The following is an 18,955-nucleotide window of genomic DNA, read 5'->3' as shown; positions in this document are numbered from 1 at the left end:
ATTGCTGAAACATAGAAGGAGAAAAACAAATATAGTACAATTCAAAGCTGTAGAATACAATTTGAGATCAATTACTAAACTAGACAGCTGAAGTACAGATGTATAATACTTTTACAAGTGCCTATTAGGTAATTTCAAAGAGATGAGTCTTCAGTTGGTGCTTGAAGACAGCAATAGACGTTGCAGTTCAGACATCTAGTGCAAGTTCATTCCTCCAACAGGATGGAGTCTTGATGCTTGTCTTGCTTGTCTATGAATCTTGAAGGATGGTGGCTCAAGTCGGTCGGTACTTGAAGCTTGAAGAGCTGAAGTTACAGATCAGGTGTTGACTATTACCCTAATGTAGGAGAGAACAGGTCTATTTTTGTCCTTACAGGCAAGAATCACTTTGAAGTCTGTTACAAACAGCTACAGGAAGCCAGTGAAGTGAACGATGTAGTGGAGTGACATGGGAAACTATAGGAGCTTTCTGGCTCAGTTGATGGTATGTATATAAAGTTCTGCTATGAGTGAGTTGCAGTTGACAAACATGGGGAGAACAAGAGACTGAACAATCAGCCTGGGGACCACCCTGGAGAGAAAGGCGTGAAATTGTCTGTATTTTGAAGAAGAGAAACCTGCATGACCAAGTCGACTTTATGACATGAGAATGAAATGTTGTCATCTGCAATTACACCAAGGTTTCTTGCCTGCCTACAACTACCAGGTGTTCTGGGGGTGTGCAGCAGTTCAGTCTTCCTGGGATTCAGCACTAGATGGTGGGCAGCCAGTCATCGTGAGATTTCAGTCAGCCATACTGAGATACAGGAAATGACATCATTGTTTTATAGCTGAAAAAGTTCTGCACATGCCCATGAAACCACAAAGAAACATTATAACACAAAGTGTTGTACTGAGTATAAACTTTATTTTGCAACCAGAACAAAATGATCATAACTATTTACACTGTTCTCATTTCTTTGAGTGTAGGTAAGTACAATGTCAAACTGGGTCTTTTGAAAATGAATAATAATAATGCAAGAATGATTAAAAATGCAAGAATAGTAAGTGACAGTTTCATGTTAATCACAGTGGCAGTACTGGGAGTGACTGTGGAGCAAAATGTACTCTCCTTGACCAAGGCTAAGGGTAAAAGTGCCTTCATCAGCTGCAAAGTGACTGGTCTCTCCAGCAACAATTATCTCCACTGGTACCAAAAGAAAGATAACGAACCTTTCAAAAGGATATTGTACATCAATCATGGTGGTGGCACTTTCACCGCTGATGCTAACCACCCAGAGCGAAGGGATTTCAGTGTGACCAGAGGGTCCTATGATCTGAAGGTGGGCCCACTGAAGATGAGCCATTCAGCAATTTATTACTGTGCCTACTGGGACACAAGCAGCCACAGTGCCAGTAATTATTCACATCCTGTACAGAAACTCGCACACTATTAAACCATAAGCCCCAGACAGCAATGACAATGGCACATTATCTTGAATATTTAATCACATAAAACTTTTACTGACAGTATATAGCCTTCAGCAGCTGACTACATGAAACCCTGATGATGACATTTATAGAGGATTCTATTCTATACCCTCTGTCGTGTAATGCCTTTGATATGAAATAGAAAAAGGAGTTCCCATCACAAGGGTATAAATGTTTTCTGATGTTTACTGTAAACAAATCTAATTTGCAAATTTTACCAAAAGGTTACTTTATAAGCAAATAGGTATGCATGGCCAGGTAGTGCAGTTTTATCTACAAAGTCTGCTTTGACCTTATACGTTTACACCACCACGTGTTTACTAAAACATTATTGTTTAAAAAAAAAAAAGCAGCTTAGAGTTCAGAAAAGCCTAATTGTTCAAAAATCATTAGAATGCATAAAAAACCATGTAACATAGTATGCGAAAGGGACACACCATAAGATTTAGCTGAGGCTTTTATCCAAAGCAACTTACAATTATGACTGAGTACAATTTGTCTAGCATTTGGTTATGACCAACCACACACATCTCAAACATCACTATGAGCCAACAGCACACAGTTCAAACATCACTATAATTTATTACAATTTGCAATATATTGAACATGTTGAGTGTCTCTGCTTCCTAATGAACAATGTCAGCAGGTGTTTGACTTAAAATAGCAGAATTAATACATTTTATGATAAGCCTGAAATCTGTATCACAATGTGTGACATGTCACAGAATCACCAGCAAATTAACGAGTAGGTCATATAGACTTTTAAGTCTTCTATCACCTCAGGAAATGACATCCTTTAAAAGCTTGAAGATATATATTTTTCCTTTTTGTAAATTAACACAGAGATTAATTTAAGGTGAGTGTTTAAAGAGAGAAATGTATTAAATATATTTTGCATACAACTAAAAATGCTTATATACATATACGTGGGACAAAGGTTAAGCGCTATATGAAGTAGACTTTTTACAGATCTTTTAAATATCAGGATCTTTTACCAAATAACAAACATTACAGCGATTTATTCTGTATGTTATTCACAGTGGCTGTGCTGGAAGAGCCTGTGGAACAAAGCAAGCCCTCCTTTACTAAGGCAGAAGGTAAGAGTGGTTACATCAGCTACAAAGTAACTGAGAGCAGTTATGTTCAATGGTACCAAAAAAAAAAGATGGTGAACCTTTCAAAAGTATTTACCAGCTAAGCAGTGTCCAGTAGTTCACATCAAGAAATTAATTTTCCAGAACTACTAATTGTGGCGTGCTATACAACACTAATATATAACTTTTGGTCAGGGACCTTGGGTTTTTAACACAATTTTGGTCAGGTGATATAGTTTCAGATAGAAAAGCACTGTAGGTCTGTTCTTTCTACAATAGCACTTAATCCAAGTGATGTCTATCAAGGCTAATCGCAAGTAATTGCCGCATTACTGGATTTAGAGTTGAATTTTGTAATGGTATTGCTGGACTTCTTAAGCCTAAAACATTTGGTAGACTGTGTGTAGTTTTTTTATTATTATTTTATTGTAAGTTTATTTATTTATTTAGAATCACAATTTTTACTATTTGGGGGAGCATTTTGTGCCACCTTTTGCACTTTAGAATTTCGTGCACACTAAAATAACAAAGAATTGAATCTACCACAGTTTACATGCTTTTATTTGTCAGCCTGGCATGTCATAGTTGCCAAATTTTTCAGCCACCATGTAAAAGAAAGAAAAACTTCAGTGGGCATGTAAGGTATATGTTCCATACATAGGTTAAGTGTTTGCAGCATACACAAGCACTCAATAAAGTATCCAAAGTGAGGGGGGAAAAAACTATAGGAAATGACATCATTTCCTGAAGCTGGAAATGACATCATTTTAGAGTAGAGAGATATTTAAAAGAGAGTGTTGAAATTCATAGCATTGAGAGAGAAGCTTATTAAATATCTTTTATTTTACATTTAAGTAAAGATACTTAAACAATGCACATGGTTTTCCTTTCATTGGCACAAGGTAAGTGCCATTATAAACTAAATTGACAACTAATTAAATATTACAATGATTTATTTTAAATGTTAATCGCAGTAACTGTGCAATAGATTACAAAACATGTTGGTGACAGATTTTGAGTGTTGATCACAGTGGCTGTACTAGGAGTGACAGTGGCTCAGAGTGAACAGCTGGGAAAAGTGTGTTCATCAGCTGCAGGGTTACTGGCCTGTTCAGGGGTGATTATGTCCACTGGTACCAGAAGAAAGAAGGTGAACCTTTCACTAGAATACTCTACGTTAAGGAAGACAGCACTGATCTTACCAATGGACCTAACCACCCTAAGGATGACTTTAATGTGAACGTAAACAGGAAATCTAACACAGATCTAACAGGAGATCTAACAAGCTGCAGTGAAAGGTCTGCAACAGGATGTTACATTCTCCAAACACCTGACTAGACAAAAATCATCTAATAATTCCTGTAGTGGTATTCAGCATTTTTATTACTGGTGATATTTGAATTTAAAATGGTAAAGGGATCATTACCATAAAAGGATATCAATAAAATAAATATGTCAACACTGATCAGTTTCTTTTGTATAGGTCTAGGCCTTTTTTCACTATCCGGTCTGCACCCATCCGGCAGAACACACACCACAATCCCACACAGGACACCTCCCTAGATCCCAATCTCCTTTTTCTTGCCCCAGCTACGTACATCTGCCTGTCGATATTTAAGACCACAGAAACATGGCTCCTGCGTTTCGCATACGCTTTAACGACGAAGACGGCTGCTATTATAGAGTCTTTGCTTTTGAGTTTATCCCTGCCTTGATATTTGTTTTTCATTCGCTCGCTTAAGCCTAATAAAACCTTTATCGAGCTACGATGGCGCTTCATTCTCTCCGGGCAGGTGTCGGAGCTCCGCGCTGCGACTGCTCCGGTTCTTACCGAAGCGTTGGTCTAACACGGTCCCCATCAGTAGGGGACAGCGGGAATTCTTCGAGATTAGTCACGTTCGGTCCACAGTCGACCGTCTAGCCAGCTGTGTGAGGCTCTCTCTGTGAGCCGCACCATCGAGGCTGGTGAGCCTTTTTCCCTAGTGGGCCAGCGCCGCTCAGTATCACATCGATACCCCTGAGGTCTATAATGGAGACCCCAGGTACAATGGGATTCCAGGTACAAAAATAATTTCAAGCAAATGCATCATCTGCTCAATATAAAAGACGTTTTCACATAAGCTGCATAACAATTCAGCAATACTGGTTCAAATATTTGATACGCTATCTCGCTATATGTTACTGCTTGTATATAAATTATGTACAATAATGTAAAATGTACTATAAATTATTGTACAAGCCTTGGTGTGCATGTAGCTAGTGATCATATGGCAAGGGCCACACACGGAGTATGTCAAAACGCCTTTTCAGGAATAGGCAAAAAGCAGACACCACAGCCGCAAGACAATATTTTCTTGTGTCCTGATGAACACTTCAACAATTAAATATCATGTCCTAAAAGAAACCATTTCCCTTTCCAGAGTTCCCATTGTGTGTATCAAGTCAGAAAATAATATACAACCTAAATAATTCATGCAGCTTCTCAGAGGTTCTTTACCCTCAGGAAATAATGTCATTTTATGGGGGGTTGTTTGTTTGTTTGTTTGTTTGTTTGTTTGTTTTGCCACTCAGCGCACATTTCCTCCTAGTACCAAATCAAACAAGGGTGTTAAACATGGGATTCATCATATTCCAAGATATTAAAATGACTAATTTTCAGTGGAACACCTAGAGGGCTATACTTGACAAAGCCAACGAACAAAACTGCAATTCTGAGCTGCAAAGTGACTGGACCACACAATCACTATTACGTACCTTAATAGAGGTAGAAACATCCCCTCACAAAGCAGCTTATCATTATGGTAGACAGCTCTGGCTCCCCAGCAATACCAGTAGGAATGAACATTATCTGAAAACCTTAATCTGGCTACAAGAAGAAATAATAAAAGATATGACACTCTTTTTGTTCAGTCAGTGCAGTTTTCTCTGCACAGCATGTGGATGTGACGTATATATTCTATAAACACTATAAACGTATGCAAGAAATCTCTAAAATAATATGCAATAAAGCAACCAAGCAAACAGACAAATAAGCAAACGATACAGCCACATGTAGTCAGAAGAAAAATGAAGGCAGAAGATTTTGGTCTAGAACCAATCGATCTGAGCTCATTAATCAATAGGAGGATACTTGTGACATGGTTTAACAAACCAAGAACTAAGAAGCAATTGAATGTAAAGATATCCCAGGGTTCTCCACCCTCAGGAAATGACATCATTTTATAGCTCAGAAATGTTTCCCACAGACAGCACTGAAGTTCAGTTGTGTGAGAGAGCATTTTCTTAAAGTTATTTTATTTATCAGTCAGTTAAAGATGCTTGTGCAAGTGTGTATGGGTCTCCTCTCTTTGACACACAGTGAGTACCATTTCAAGCAGACATGACATTTAAAAATGAAAAATATATAAATATGACTTATTTTCCGTACTGATCACAGCAGCTGTACTGGGCCTGACTGTGGAACAAAGTTGCCCGTCCGTGACAAAGGCAGAAAAGAAAAGTGCATTTATTAGCTGCACAGTGACCAATCTGAATGACAGCAACTATGTCCACTGGTACCAACAGAAGGATGGTGAACCTTTTAAAAGGATACTGTACATCAATAAAGGAGGTATTAACATCATTCGAGATCGTAACCACCCTGAGGCCAGTGAGTTCACGGTGAAGCAAGAGCAGCTGAATGTTTATATTCTGAAGGTGGACAGAGTGAAACAAAGTCATTCAGCAGTTTATTACTGCGCCTGCTGGGACACAAGCGTCCACAGTGACAGGAATTACTCACATCCTGTACAGAAACTCTCACACTATTAAACCATTACCAGAGACCTAGAGGTCCACAGCAGGAAAGAACATTAACTGAGAACTTTTAGATGTTAGCTGTAAATATATTCTGCCAAATGTTACAGTAAGCAAATATTTACAGTAAGCAAATATAAACTGTATATTTAAAATGAAATTTACTTTATTAATAAATAAGGATCTTTGTGTAGTTTTAACTGCAAAGTAAATGTTTTAACTTTTATTAAACACCCCAAAACCTTTAAGAAGAATATGTAAAAACCACCAAACTAACAATCCTACAACTATGTAAAAACATTTCTGTATCCTAAGAAGATGACAGCAGGTTTCAAACAAAACATCTCAATCACAGCTACAAGAAAGAATTTCTGATATTGTTGATAAGATGGTTAGAAGTCAGAAATAATTCAAGAAGCAAATCATGCAAATGTTGGTGTTTCTCCACCCCTTTAGGAAGTGACATCATTTTATAGCTAGGAGATTTTTTCATTACACAGTGCTGAATATATTGAAGCTGAGTGCATATGAGAGTCATTCGTTTATATAATTCTTGCATAATGTTATCATTTTTATAAAAAATTGATAATGCTTTTACATATATACGTGGCTCTTCTATCTTTGACACATGGTGAGTACCATTTAAAGCAGACATGAAAAATTTTAGAAAAGAAAGACATAAAAACCTTAAAGAAATATTAAAATAACTTATAATGTTGATCCCAGCAGCTATACTGGGACTGACTGTGGACCAAAGAGAATTGTCCTTGACAAAGGAAGAGGGTAAAAGTGCATTTATCAGATGCAGAGTGACCGATCTGAGTGACGGCAATTATGTACACTGGTACCAACAGAAAGACGGTGAACCTTTTAAAAGGATACTGTATGTCAATAAAGGAGGCAATAGCATCACTCCTGATCCTAACTACCCCGCGGCCAATGAGTTCACGGTGAAGCCAGATAAGCAGAATAATGCTTATGATCTGAAGGTGAAAACACTGAGGAAGAGTCATTCAGCAGTTTATTACTGCGCCTGCTGGGACAGCCACAGTGACATTAAATATTCCCATCCTGTACAGAAACTCTCACAATATGTAACCCTAAGCAGACACCAGACCTGAACAACAGGAAGTTATATTAACTGAAAGATTTAATCACACTGACTAGATATAAACATAATGACAGTTCGTATTGTGGGTTTAAAAGGATAATAAAATTAAATTTAAAAAATAAGATTTTTTAAAATAAAACTTTATATTGACCTGGAATGATGTGGATTTGAAATGAGAAGAGGGGTGATGTCAAAAGGATGTAACCAAAGCTAATATTCATATTTCACAAAAAACTAAATAAATAAAAATTGCATTTATCTGTAAATGGAAAGAATGTCCAAATACCTTTGGTCATAAAGTATCATTTTAGCTACAGAGACAGAGCTGGCCTTTGTAACACCCCGTTAAATTATCACGGCATTACTCAAACCAGATAAGCGGAATAATGCTTATGATATCAGGGTGAAAACAGTGAAAAAGAGCCTTTCTGCAGTGTATTACTGTGCATGCTGGGAGAGTAATTACCGCAATGACACTAATTACTCACATCCTGTAATTACCGCAATGACACTAATTACTCACATCCTGTACAGAAACTCTTGTATTATAAAATATTTACCTGACCAAGGCTGCACTACATACATTTGCATTTTTATTTATTTATTTTTTTTTTATTTATCTATTTATCTACCTGAAAGTATTGTAAATGTATCAGTTCCAAATGTCCTCTGCATTCAGCTGTTAAAAATGGCACGTTTTGTTGAATAGGCAATAATGATGTAAGAAATCATATATTTTTTATAATAATCAATGTATATGATACTTATTAAGCTCTTCATCTAGTGGTGCTTGACATACACATGATTAGTTTAATTTTGGTACACTGCCTGGCCAAAAAACAAGGATTTACCACTTGGTTTTAACTAAGCAAATAGGTAAGAGCCTCCTGTTGGATAATTACTCCATGGGGGATTATGTTTCAGCTGGCAACAAGTTATTTAACCTTAACTGAATGAGTAGCTTCTCATTTGTTAAACAACCATGTCAAAAGACACATCCTGTGGTCGTGGAAAATATAATAATCTGTTCCAGAAGGGTCAAATGATCGTCATGCATCAAGGAGAGAAAACATTGCTGAGAATGTTAAAACTACCAAAATCGGGTTAAGAACTGTCCAACGCATTATTAAAAAGTGGAAGGGCAGTGGGGAAACATCATCTTCGATACATATATACACTGCCAGGCAGTGTATATAAAGGACTTCTGATAGCAGTATGGCAGACATCATAGGTCATAAGGTAAAATTATTTTCATATGAATGTCCTACATTTCCTTACACTTGGCTAAATCTCCTGGTCAAGGTCATTTTAGAATTCACATTTTGTCACATTTCTTTTCCCCAAAAAAGTGTTTGTCAGTGTTGACACCAAATCCAGCAGGCAAAATTCTGGCTGTATGAAGAGTGCAGGTGTTTTTGTTTCTGAGAGATACACTGTGGAACTGGATCAAGCACTTTGGCTCAGGCACAAGACTTGTGGTGACAGGTAAGAAAAAAGAATTCTTAAACTGCTTCAGAAATTGAGAGATGATGTTAAGCAGCTTCATGACAACAGAAAGGATATTTGTGATTAAAAGCAGTTGTTAGTATTTGCTGTAGTTTGTTTCTAAATGTGACTCAAGCTACAACGACTACAAACTATTTGGATCTGGAACACGGTTAATCGTCACTGGTATGAACACATCACACAGTCTTTTCTGCCTAAATTAACTTGATGGGTAATGTTGAATAAGAGTGTATTTAGTATTTTGTGAACACATTTTTAAATGTAGTCTTATTTCCCTCCACCTGAAAGCAACAACTTAAATTCAATGAGAAAAAAATATGCTCAAAAAATTTGATTTATATTAAATTAGATTTATTATAAAATTTTGAAAAAAATCTCAGTATAGCATAGGATAGTGTATGATGTAAATGATGCCAATAAATTTGTAATCTCTAAGCATTTGTGGCAATATAGCATAAATGTAATGTAAATTATGTAATGAAATTTACCTGAACCATTGCGTATTAGACCTTTAAGTCATTTTTCAAAGTAAAGTGTTTAATAGACCAGAAAACATTAATGTAAGCCTATATGCTAACCTATGAATGTTTTACAAACACACTTTATATTTTAGATCTAAGTCCTAGTCCATGTGAATATGCTTTTATGAGTACTAAGAGTATTATATATTATGAAATACTAATAATATTGCAAAATATTAATTGTAACATTTATAGTTTTGTTTTGTTTTGTTTAGGTTTTTTTGCTGTATGTATACTAAATGGATTGAATTAGTGTGCCTCTCAAAAGTCTTTACACTTTTGTTGTTTCTAAGTCTTACATTCTCAAATGAAATTAAAACAAGATAAAATTACACAGGTAAAATTGGAGAAATCAAAGATATCTGTGTCCCAAGATGGTTGGTACCAATAATTAGTACCCAAAATATATGAGAATAATCTTCCTATTTCTAATTTAATTATAAAGGCACTCTGAACTTTTACTAATTTTTAAAGCCATCTATGACATCATATTTCTCTGGGTATAAATATATAACACCTGCCAAACCCCTTTACCTAAATGTGAACATAAAAAATCTGCCTGTAATATTATGTGTATCCCAGTAGTTATAAAGCTGGCAGTGACCTGACACATTTTAACATTAGCAATAGTGGTGTTTAATGATCCATCTAGCTGTTTGTTTTTGGCTGTCATCAAGTGTTGGTGGGGACATGAATCTCATCTCCCTGAAACTCTATCTTCATGCTCCAAACTTATTTAAATCAACACCTCCAAACCCAAATGCTGCACAGTCCTCAATATACAAATATCTATATCCAAATATATATATCTAGCTTGATAAATGTTATGAAAAATTAGGAAGAATGGTTCTGTGGTCAAATGAGACCAAAATAATGCTTTTGGCCAACCTGTATGGTGAAGTCCACCAGTGAGTACCAAGAATTCTGATGGACCTAGTAATGTAAATTACTTCATAGAAAATTGGTGTCCCCAGTATTTAAAACTTTAATAGGAACTTTAATAATCATTAACAACTATCTTATCTAAAACAACAGAGGGTCAAACCAGTAAACAAACTGGGCCCCGTTTTCCAAAATTACTATTAAATGAGAGTGTTCCATGTCCTGCTGGCTCCACTATTTACCAACAACTATAAAACCAAGCACCAAAAAGAGGTAGCATCACCAAAACAATATGAAAACACTATGCAGTCATCTACGGTCATCAAAAAAGAACAGGTTTATGCAGGTCATTACAAATACATGGTGTGTAGTCAAACTCATGTGTTCCCAACCACATCATCAGATTGCTCAAATTCATACAGAACAAGACCAATCACGGCAGCAAAAGATTACATTCCAAAATCTGTAACTGTCACTCAAAACTTAGCATAATGTAAAAGCAATTTGTATGTATGATACGTATGATGGCTTTTCATGTTTCAAACATGAAAACTTGTAGAAAAGTGTACAACATAAAAGAAACATTAAGTAAATCATTGTCATGTAATAACATTCATGTATTTTTCAAAATACTTATAACAGTAAGTAAAAATGCAAATATACATTATTGTTGTTTATTTACATTATTTAGATCTACAATGTATGTAGTGAATACAACAATGGGTGTTAAATAAATTATTGAGTTAGAGATTTATGCTATATCTAAAGTAATATTCAACAAAGTTGCAACAAACGCTAAAAGACAGCTCCTCCAGAATGCATGACTCATCAAAAGCTACACTGAGTAGAAGGTCTTAAAGAAGAGCTATACTTAAAATTTACACTTGAGAGAAGAGTGACCCTTAAAAGAGATAAACTTAAAAGAAGAGCTATACTTAAAGAAAAGAAGTCACCCTTAAAGAAGCAATTTTACTTCAGATATGTATGAAGAATATTTCAAACATGACGCAATCTCAAAGGTTCAAGTAAGTTGTAGAAAAGTGTATAAAGCAAATCAGTCATTTAATTTAAGATTTGTTTTAGTGTTTGAGCTACACTTTGAGCTACACTTAAAAGAAGAGCTTCACTTAAAAGAAGAGCTACACTCAAAAGCTTTTCTTAAAATCAGTTCAGTGATGCCAGTAATTGTGTTGTCCATAACAAAAGAATAATGAACCCCAAAAATGTGTATATTTTTTTTTTATAATTTTGTTACCCATACAATAAATGTCTTACAACAATTGCTGTCATCTCAATATATGTTTGTGTCCCTGAATTGACAGATGTTAAGCCAAGGAAGCCTGTATTGTCAATATATTCAATATCCACCTTACAAGAAAACGGGAAACGCAGTCTGCTGTGTCAAGCCAGTGACATGTCCCCAGAACTGGTGAGGTTCACATGGGAAAGTACTGGTGGAAAGGTGCCCGAGGCAGACGATGAGCTGCTGGAACAGCAAGACAGTGGTCGAGTCACCAGCATGCTCATCATAAACCAACAGAAAGCAACATCCAATAAATACACCTGCAAAGTTACACACGAGACACGGGAGAAACCTTATGAAATATCTGGTGAGTCAGCTCTGCTTTTCCTGTATTTCTTCAGAATGTGTTTGAAACCACTGTCACTAAATCATTACATAGTTGTTTTTTTTACTGCAAATTTTTGTATTCCTTTATTTGTTTTCAGTTTGTTTACTTGTATTTAAGAAAAGCTGAATTCTATTCTGATAACAACTGGTTTAAGGTCACTGAAGGATTATGCAGTGAAGTTTATGTTCCACTATAATGTTGAATGTTCTTATATGAAGTACCAGAGCCAGAGGAGACTGTGACAGGCCCTCCCACCACCTGTGCACCCCGTCAAAAAGAAGAGCAAAACCTTATCCGTGGTAATAAACAGATAAACAAACAGCTCATATAGGCACTTTTGTTTAGAAAATGTATCACAATCACATTTGTTAAAATGAGTTCAAGGCTGCAGTTTATCATGGATGCTAATTTCACTCTCTGCAATGCCTCTGTAGAACAAATAATAAAGTGTTCACTCTTCAGTGTACAGGAAAGGCAACAAGCACAATCACGGTGATTTTCCTTCTCTTTTGTTCTCTTTCCTGCAGGTTCATCTGGGCTTAGCCAGAACCTCTTCCTGTTCAGATTGACATACGTGGTGCTGCTTGTGAAAAACGTGCTGTATTTCTGCTCTGTGTCTGTTTTATTGTACAAGAGAAGCGCTTGGAACAAGGAGCCCCTCATGAGTAAAACCCACTGATTAAGTCCATCACAATGACAGCAACAATGAATAAATCAACATCGAATATATTCAGTCTATATTACATCTATATACATCTATATTTTGAAATTCTCAGAATGAAGTCAATTTTTAAAGAATTTTCAATTTTGAAATAAGAACAGGCAGTTCTTTTGCTGATATTTCTCAGTCTATTTAACACACATTACATATCACTTTTTGTGTATTTTTTGATGTTTGTCATATTTTCATTTATTGCATTTTAAAAATCTGTTATAACAATGGTTCTGTGCATTGTTTCGGTCTGTAGCATTGACTGTGTTCAGTACTTCAGTGTAAATAAGAGTCAGAGGAAAAAATTCTGTATTTTTTTGTTTTCTGTAGTGTTCTGTTTCTGTAGGTCTCCTACGCAAATACTACTGTTACATTATATTTTACTCAACATAAAAAATAAAAGTAGGTATTTGTTGCTTCAGAAAAAACTTGTTTTATTTTTTAACTCTTTGGCCTTAACACAACATTTAAATCTCTATTGTATTAGATTCTAGTCTTAGTTTGTGCAAGACCAGACTAAGTCTGTAAAACTGTTAGATATTAAAAAACAAAATTGTTAGTGAAAGAAAACTATTGATATTGATATTGATATTGATATTGATTTTGAAGTATCACAACATGATAGCACCAAACTGGATTAAGTTTAAATAGTATGTAGTGATTTAGCTTTATATTGTGATATATTATGTATAAATTTGAGAGCTAAGGGTATCACGGTGTGTTTCAGCATGCAGGTGAATGTACTGCACTACAATAAGCTACACCATGTTAATAATGTGAGAAAGCTTTACAAAGGAGGTATAACAGAGGTAAATAACAGAGGTACAGCATAGAGAATGTTTCCTAAATGTTCCCAGAGAGAGAGTAAGAGAGAGAAAACATTACATGCAGAATAGATCATTTCAACACGAATGTCACTGTAACTATCTGATTCTTTCATCTCCATGAACAAACACTGACTGATGGAAACACTAATAGAAACGGTGCTCCATCTTTCATTGGTTGTTTTTTTCACTGGTGTTTGCAACTCAAAATAGTGTTTTCTGTATCATTTTATTGATCTCACTCCATCCAATCAAAATGACGCCATATAAAACATCATCTACTTGCATCTCTTCGGGTCTGATTGGCTACAGGTCCAATGCCAGAACTGTTGCCAGTTCTGCTGGACGCTACATGGCAAACGATTCACATCATGTGTGAGCAGTTTATAAATGTAGGCTATGCTATGTACATGCAGAGCGCAGTGTTGTGTGTGTATGTGTATATTATGGTTGTTAGATCTGTCCCTGCATGCATGAGTAGATCCTAGTGTGAGTAAAAATCCAGCATCACTGTCATTGTCTCTCTGAACTTTATCACATTAACGTTCTCTCTGCTGCCGGAAAGATGTGTCTATTTCCCACCTGGTGTCAACCACAATGCTAATACTATTTGATCAAGCGGCCCATACTTACAACTCCTCATGGTGCACAGGAGCTTTGAATGACTTGAGCAAACCGTTCTCAGCTGCACTCAGAGCTGTATAGCTGTTCCCAGATGTTAAAACCACAATGCTACCTATCAAAGACAGCTACCTTCAGAAGATTCCAGTTGCATTCACATATATCAGTGACAAAAGGTTCAGTTTTCAAGAGAATTCAATATATGGGAAACATTGATGGAACCACTCAGAATGAATGTGATTTGGGGTTCATATCATTGACCAATTTTTTTTATTTAAAAAAATATATATATATATATATTCAGTAGCATATTCAGTAGCATATTATTGTGTTAGGCCAGTCACAATGCAGGGCCCCTTAACAAACTGCATGCAGCGGAATGTAGCACTAGACTTCCCACTCAGCTCCTGTTAAACTTCCTTCTTTTCTGCCAGTTTTGTAAATAACTTTCTGTTGTCATAATCCACTCTGCCTTTTGTTTTATTGACTATGCTGCCTGAGCAAATATTTCTATCGAAAGAAGATTCCAGGAAGTAAATGCAGTGAACTGTAATAAAGACACAGAGGTAGTGAAATACATAAGGTTTCCAGAGAAACAGGGCGTTACAGACAGGGGTCCTTCACAAGATGAGCGTCAAAAGCACTTTGCACAGCTGCTGAAGTACCTCCATCTATTCATCCATCCATCTATTCATCCATCCATCCTCAGTTGCACTGGCTCTGCACTGTCAGCCTGTACTGCACTGATGGATGTCAAAATGATCATCACAGAAGCCTGATAGGCCCCTAGTGCAAATCAAACAAACTGATTAGGAGATGCCTTCACATTTATATTTACATTTAGCAAATACAGGTTACCTTGCAGCTCCTATCAGTGTCTGATATGCATATGATTAAATTCAGTTTTGCATATAAAGGGTTTCTGATAACAGCAAGGTAGCTATCACAGCTGCTCGTGGTAAGGTGAGCATATTTACGTGTGAGTGTGCTAGATCTCTTTATTCTTTTCTACAAGTCATGCTACAGTTCATGTCTGGATTTTGTTACTTTGTTTCCTTTTTAAAGAAATTGTCTGCAGGTGATTTCACTGAATGCAAAGGCAAAATGACTAAAGCAGTGAAGGGCAGTGTAAGTGTTTTTGCTTCTGAGTGAAGCACTGTGGTACGCAAAGTCTTCAGTTCAGGCACAAGACTTTATGTGGGAGGTAAGGAAAAGGTCCTTTTGAGCTGTTTCAGAAACTGAACATTCACCATTTGGCACATAAAATTTTTGGTTTTAGATTCCCAAATATTAATGACAGTGAAATGATTGTATTTGTGAATAAATTATAAAAGCTATATGGTACTGGCACACTCAGCCAGGTTGTGTTTGGTACATTTCTTAAACATGTAGACTCATAGTTGACCAAAAATATTTGTGGTAGTCTGTTTCTAAGTGTGATTCAATATATGTCTTCAAAGTATTTGGATCTGGAACTGGTATGAACACATTTTACAGTTAATTTTTGACCTAAACTATCTTAGACTTTGATGTAGATTAAGGTTGTATTCAGTCATTTTTTAAGAAGGTAGTAGTACGGGCAGTATTTTCTAAAACAGCAAAGCAAAGGTAATGATGCCAACCTCTTTAATGTAACAACCAGAATAAGTTCTACACTTAAAAGCTCTAAGTTGTTGTTGTTGTTGTTGTTATTAGTAGTAGTAGTAGGAGTAGTACTAATAGTAGTAGTAGTAGTGTGTTATTTGTGGTTATTGCAGTCAAAAACGTTTGTGCTGGCTTAATGTGGAGCAAGATTTGAAAAACGCTTCAAGTAATATATAATCTCCAAGAATAAGTAGGTATAAGTCAAATGTGATGTCTTCCAACTTAACCTGAATTACTAAAAAGTAAAGCTTTCATTCATTAGTAACCATTTAACAAAGATGCAGACTTATTATGTAACCCTATAAATATATATCAAACATTTTTACATCTTAGATCTAAATAGTTCTGATCCATATTAATAAAACATGTAAATTAGCATACTGATTGATTCCTCTGCTGTATATTTACTAAATGGATGAAAATACAACACCCCTCATGACTGCTGGTTTTTGGTATTGGTAAAAAGTTATATTTAAAAAGGCCAGAAAAAGTTTTCCTCAGTATGGTCTTACACTCAAAATGTGTCTGAAATCGAAGCTTCAAACTAAAATTGCATAAAAGAAAAAAGAAAAAAAAATTTACACAATAATTTGCCCAAAATGCAGAAGGTTTATTTTCATTCTGTCCAAATATTATAATATTCTAATATTAATAAGTCTTAATATTAATCATCGTTTTTAAATCTTAATATTTTAGATATTAGAAGTAGCCATCCATGACTATAGTTTTTGCCACCATTCAGGTGCTAAGCCATAGCACACTGCCCAGCGTTGCCGCCAGCCACCTTGGTGTCTGTATCTATCTACTGGTCTTTGTGGCACTAACACTCTTGCTTCATCCGCCTCTTTTTCTTCTCTTGACTGTCAATTCCTCTTATCCTGCACAAATACTGCTCCTGTGATGCTTTTTTACGTTAACCTGGCGTGGTTAAAGACATGCTTGTATGTGTTGTATGGCAGATACAAATAGACTAACTTCAGTCAAATTTGTGTTTGCGGCACCTCAGTGGTTCCTCAGCACTGGTCCTTGATTTCCCTTGTCTAATCTACTTTTGTGCTTCAAACATCTACAAGGTTGATATCTTCAATATAATCAAAGCAAAAATCTAAACATCTATATTAAATGTCAGTGAATTATTGGATTTAAAAAAAATAGATTAATAGATTACAATAAATTAAAAGATTAAAAAATAACATTGTGAAAACCTTAAAAGTATGGCTGTAGCAATATTTAAAATTAAGCGGGAACAGTAATATTTGATAATGATGGACAATGTGATTGAACTGGGGAATAGCATTTGGAGATGTTACATAGAAAAGTCTACTGAAGAAAGGAAAATGTAGGCCTCCATTATTGAAGCAGACTGAATTAGCAATACTGACTGAAATAGTGATCTTTATTTCAATTTATCATTTACATTTAATACATTTAATCAACTGCCACTCAAAAGTTTGCTCTAAACTGAAAAGAAATGAACTCAAAAATTTAATTTTATTTGGTAATTTAGTTTTTCATATTATTTTGGCATGTCAATGATTTTGGAAGGTCAAACAAATGCAAAATATTTTTTTTAATCAAAATGCTGTAATTTCAATATATGTTTGTGTCCCTGAATTGACAGCTATTGAGACAAGGAAGCCTGTATTGTCAATATATTCAATATCCACCTTACAAGAAAACGGGAAACGCAGTCTGCTGTGTCAAGCCAGTGACATGTCCCCAGAACTGGTGAGGTTCACATGGGAAAGTACTGGTGGAAAGGTGCCCGAGGCAGACGATGAGCTGCTGGAACAGCAAGACAGTGGTCGAGTCACCAGCATGCTCATCATAAACCAACAGAAAGCAACATCCAATAAATACACCTGCAAAGTTACACACGAGACACAGGAGAAACCTTATGAAATATCTGGTGAGTCAGCTCTGCTTTTCCTGTATTTCTTCAGAATGTGTTTGAAACCACTGTCACTAAATCATTACATAGTTGTTTTTTTTACTGCAAATTTTTGTATTCCTTTATTTGTTTTCAGTTTGTTTACTTGTATTTAAGAAAAGCTGAATTCTATTCTGATAACAACTGGTTTAAGGTCACTGAAGGATTATGCAGTGAAGTTTATGTTCCACTATAATGTTGAATGTTCTTATATGAAGTACCAGAGCCAGAGGAGACTGTGACAGGCCCTCCCACCACCTGTGCACCCCGTCAAAAAGAAGAGCAAAACCTTATCCGTGGTAATAAACAGATAAACAAACAGCTCATATAGGCACTTTTGTTTAGAAAATGTATCACAATCACATTTGTTAAAATGAGTTCAAGGCTGCAGTTTATCATGGATGCTAATTTCACTCTCTGCAATGCCTCTGTAGAACAAATAATAAAGTGTTCACTCTTCAGTGTACAGGAAAGGCAACAAGCACAATCACGGTGATTTTCCTTCTCTTTTGTTCTCTTTCCTGCAGGTTCATCTGGGCTTAGCCAGAACCTCTTCCTGTTCAGATTGACATACGTGGTGCTGCTTGTGAAAAACGTGCTGTATTTCTGCTCTGTGTCTGTTTTATTGTACAAGAGAAGCGCTTGGAACAAGGAGCCCCTCATGAGTAAAACCCACTGATTAAGTCCATCACAGTGACAGCAACAATGAATAAATCAACAGTTTCATACTTCACATATATTTTACTCCATTTTCTACTGATGATGTGCCTCAGACTGTTAAACATAGATTAATCATGCCTGTATATTCCATTCATTAAATTAACAATGCCTATATTTTTTTTGTCATATTTTTATTTGATGTTTTGCAAATATCAGTTATCACATTGCAATATTGGTTCATTAAGATGTACGGAGACATGTGGTCGCTTGTTTGTGTCTGCAGCATTGGGTGTTTTACTCTGACGATGGGCCCGTAATAAATACAGCATTTATTTTAAATTTTCTATACTTTTTTGTTTCAATATGTCTCTTTCTATGAACATGTCACTATATAGTATAAAGTTTTCTTGGTCATATAATAATAATAATAATAATAATAATAATAATAATAAAAGTAATTTGCTCAATGTGTCAGCAGGCACATTTACAAAAGTTTTTTTGTTTTAGGAATATCTTTGCTTTCCTGTGATTTATAAATCTTTATAGACCGCATA

At 35.6% G+C, this 18,955-nt stretch overlaps 2 protein-coding genes across 4 annotated transcripts in view; both read left to right on the top strand.

Annotated features, from left to right (window-relative positions):
• Positions 1-878: 878 nt before the first annotated feature.
• LOC113588721 (uncharacterized) lies at positions 879-13,141 on the top strand. The gene is made up of 8 exons (XM_081703853.1): positions 879-969; positions 1,072-1,395; positions 2,511-2,567; positions 7,089-7,453; positions 9,069-9,141; positions 11,702-11,989; positions 12,229-12,309; positions 12,538-13,141. Exons 1-8 carry the CDS (start codon positions 927-929, stop codon positions 12,687-12,689), a joined length of 1,383 nt encoding a protein of 460 aa, XP_081559979.1. The 5' UTR covers positions 879-926; the 3' UTR covers positions 12,690-13,141.
• A 2,069-nt stretch (positions 13,142-15,210) lies between these two features.
• Positions 15,211-18,955, top strand: part of LOC145652645 (uncharacterized) — a 3,856-nt gene continuing 111 nt past the window's right edge. The window contains exons 1-4 of one of the 3 annotated variants that reach the window (XM_081703607.1): positions 15,211-15,371; positions 17,433-17,720; positions 17,960-18,037; positions 18,269-18,955. The exon at positions 18,269-18,955 is cut by the window's right edge and continues 111 nt beyond it. In XM_081703607.1, the coding sequence (XP_081559733.1) occupies positions 17,525-17,720; positions 17,960-18,037; positions 18,269-18,420 (426 nt within the window). In that variant the 5' untranslated portion in view covers positions 15,211-15,371; positions 17,433-17,524 and the 3' untranslated portion in view covers positions 18,421-18,955. Of the gene's footprint in view, positions 15,372-17,432; positions 17,721-17,959; positions 18,041-18,268 lie in introns of all 3 variants that reach the window. The other 2 variants (XM_081703608.1, XM_081703606.1) reach the window with 2 other exon arrangements.

This window comes from Electrophorus electricus, chromosome 20, assembly GCF_041902795.1.
Source record: "Electrophorus electricus isolate QZ-2024a chromosome 20, ASM4190279v1, whole genome shotgun sequence".
Classification (NCBI taxonomy): Eukaryota; Metazoa; Chordata; class Actinopteri; order Gymnotiformes; family Gymnotidae; genus Electrophorus; species Electrophorus electricus.
Note: the sequence above shows the minus strand (reverse complement) of the source record. Positions and strands in the feature narration are given on the sequence as shown.

Bases quoted from the DNA above. Each gene is read 5' to 3' on its own strand.
- LOC113588721 (XM_081703853.1), top strand. From the start codon at position 927: ATGATCATAACTATTTACACTGTTCTCATTTCTTTGAGTGTAG. The intron at 970-1,071 runs GTAAGTACAATG...TGTTAATCACAG, and splicing joins TCTCATTTCTTTGAGTGTAG to TGGCAGTACTGGGAGTGACT. The intron at 1,396-2,510 runs GTAATTATTCAC...TGTTATTCACAG, and splicing joins CACAAGCAGCCACAGTGCCA to TGGCTGTGCTGGAAGAGCCT.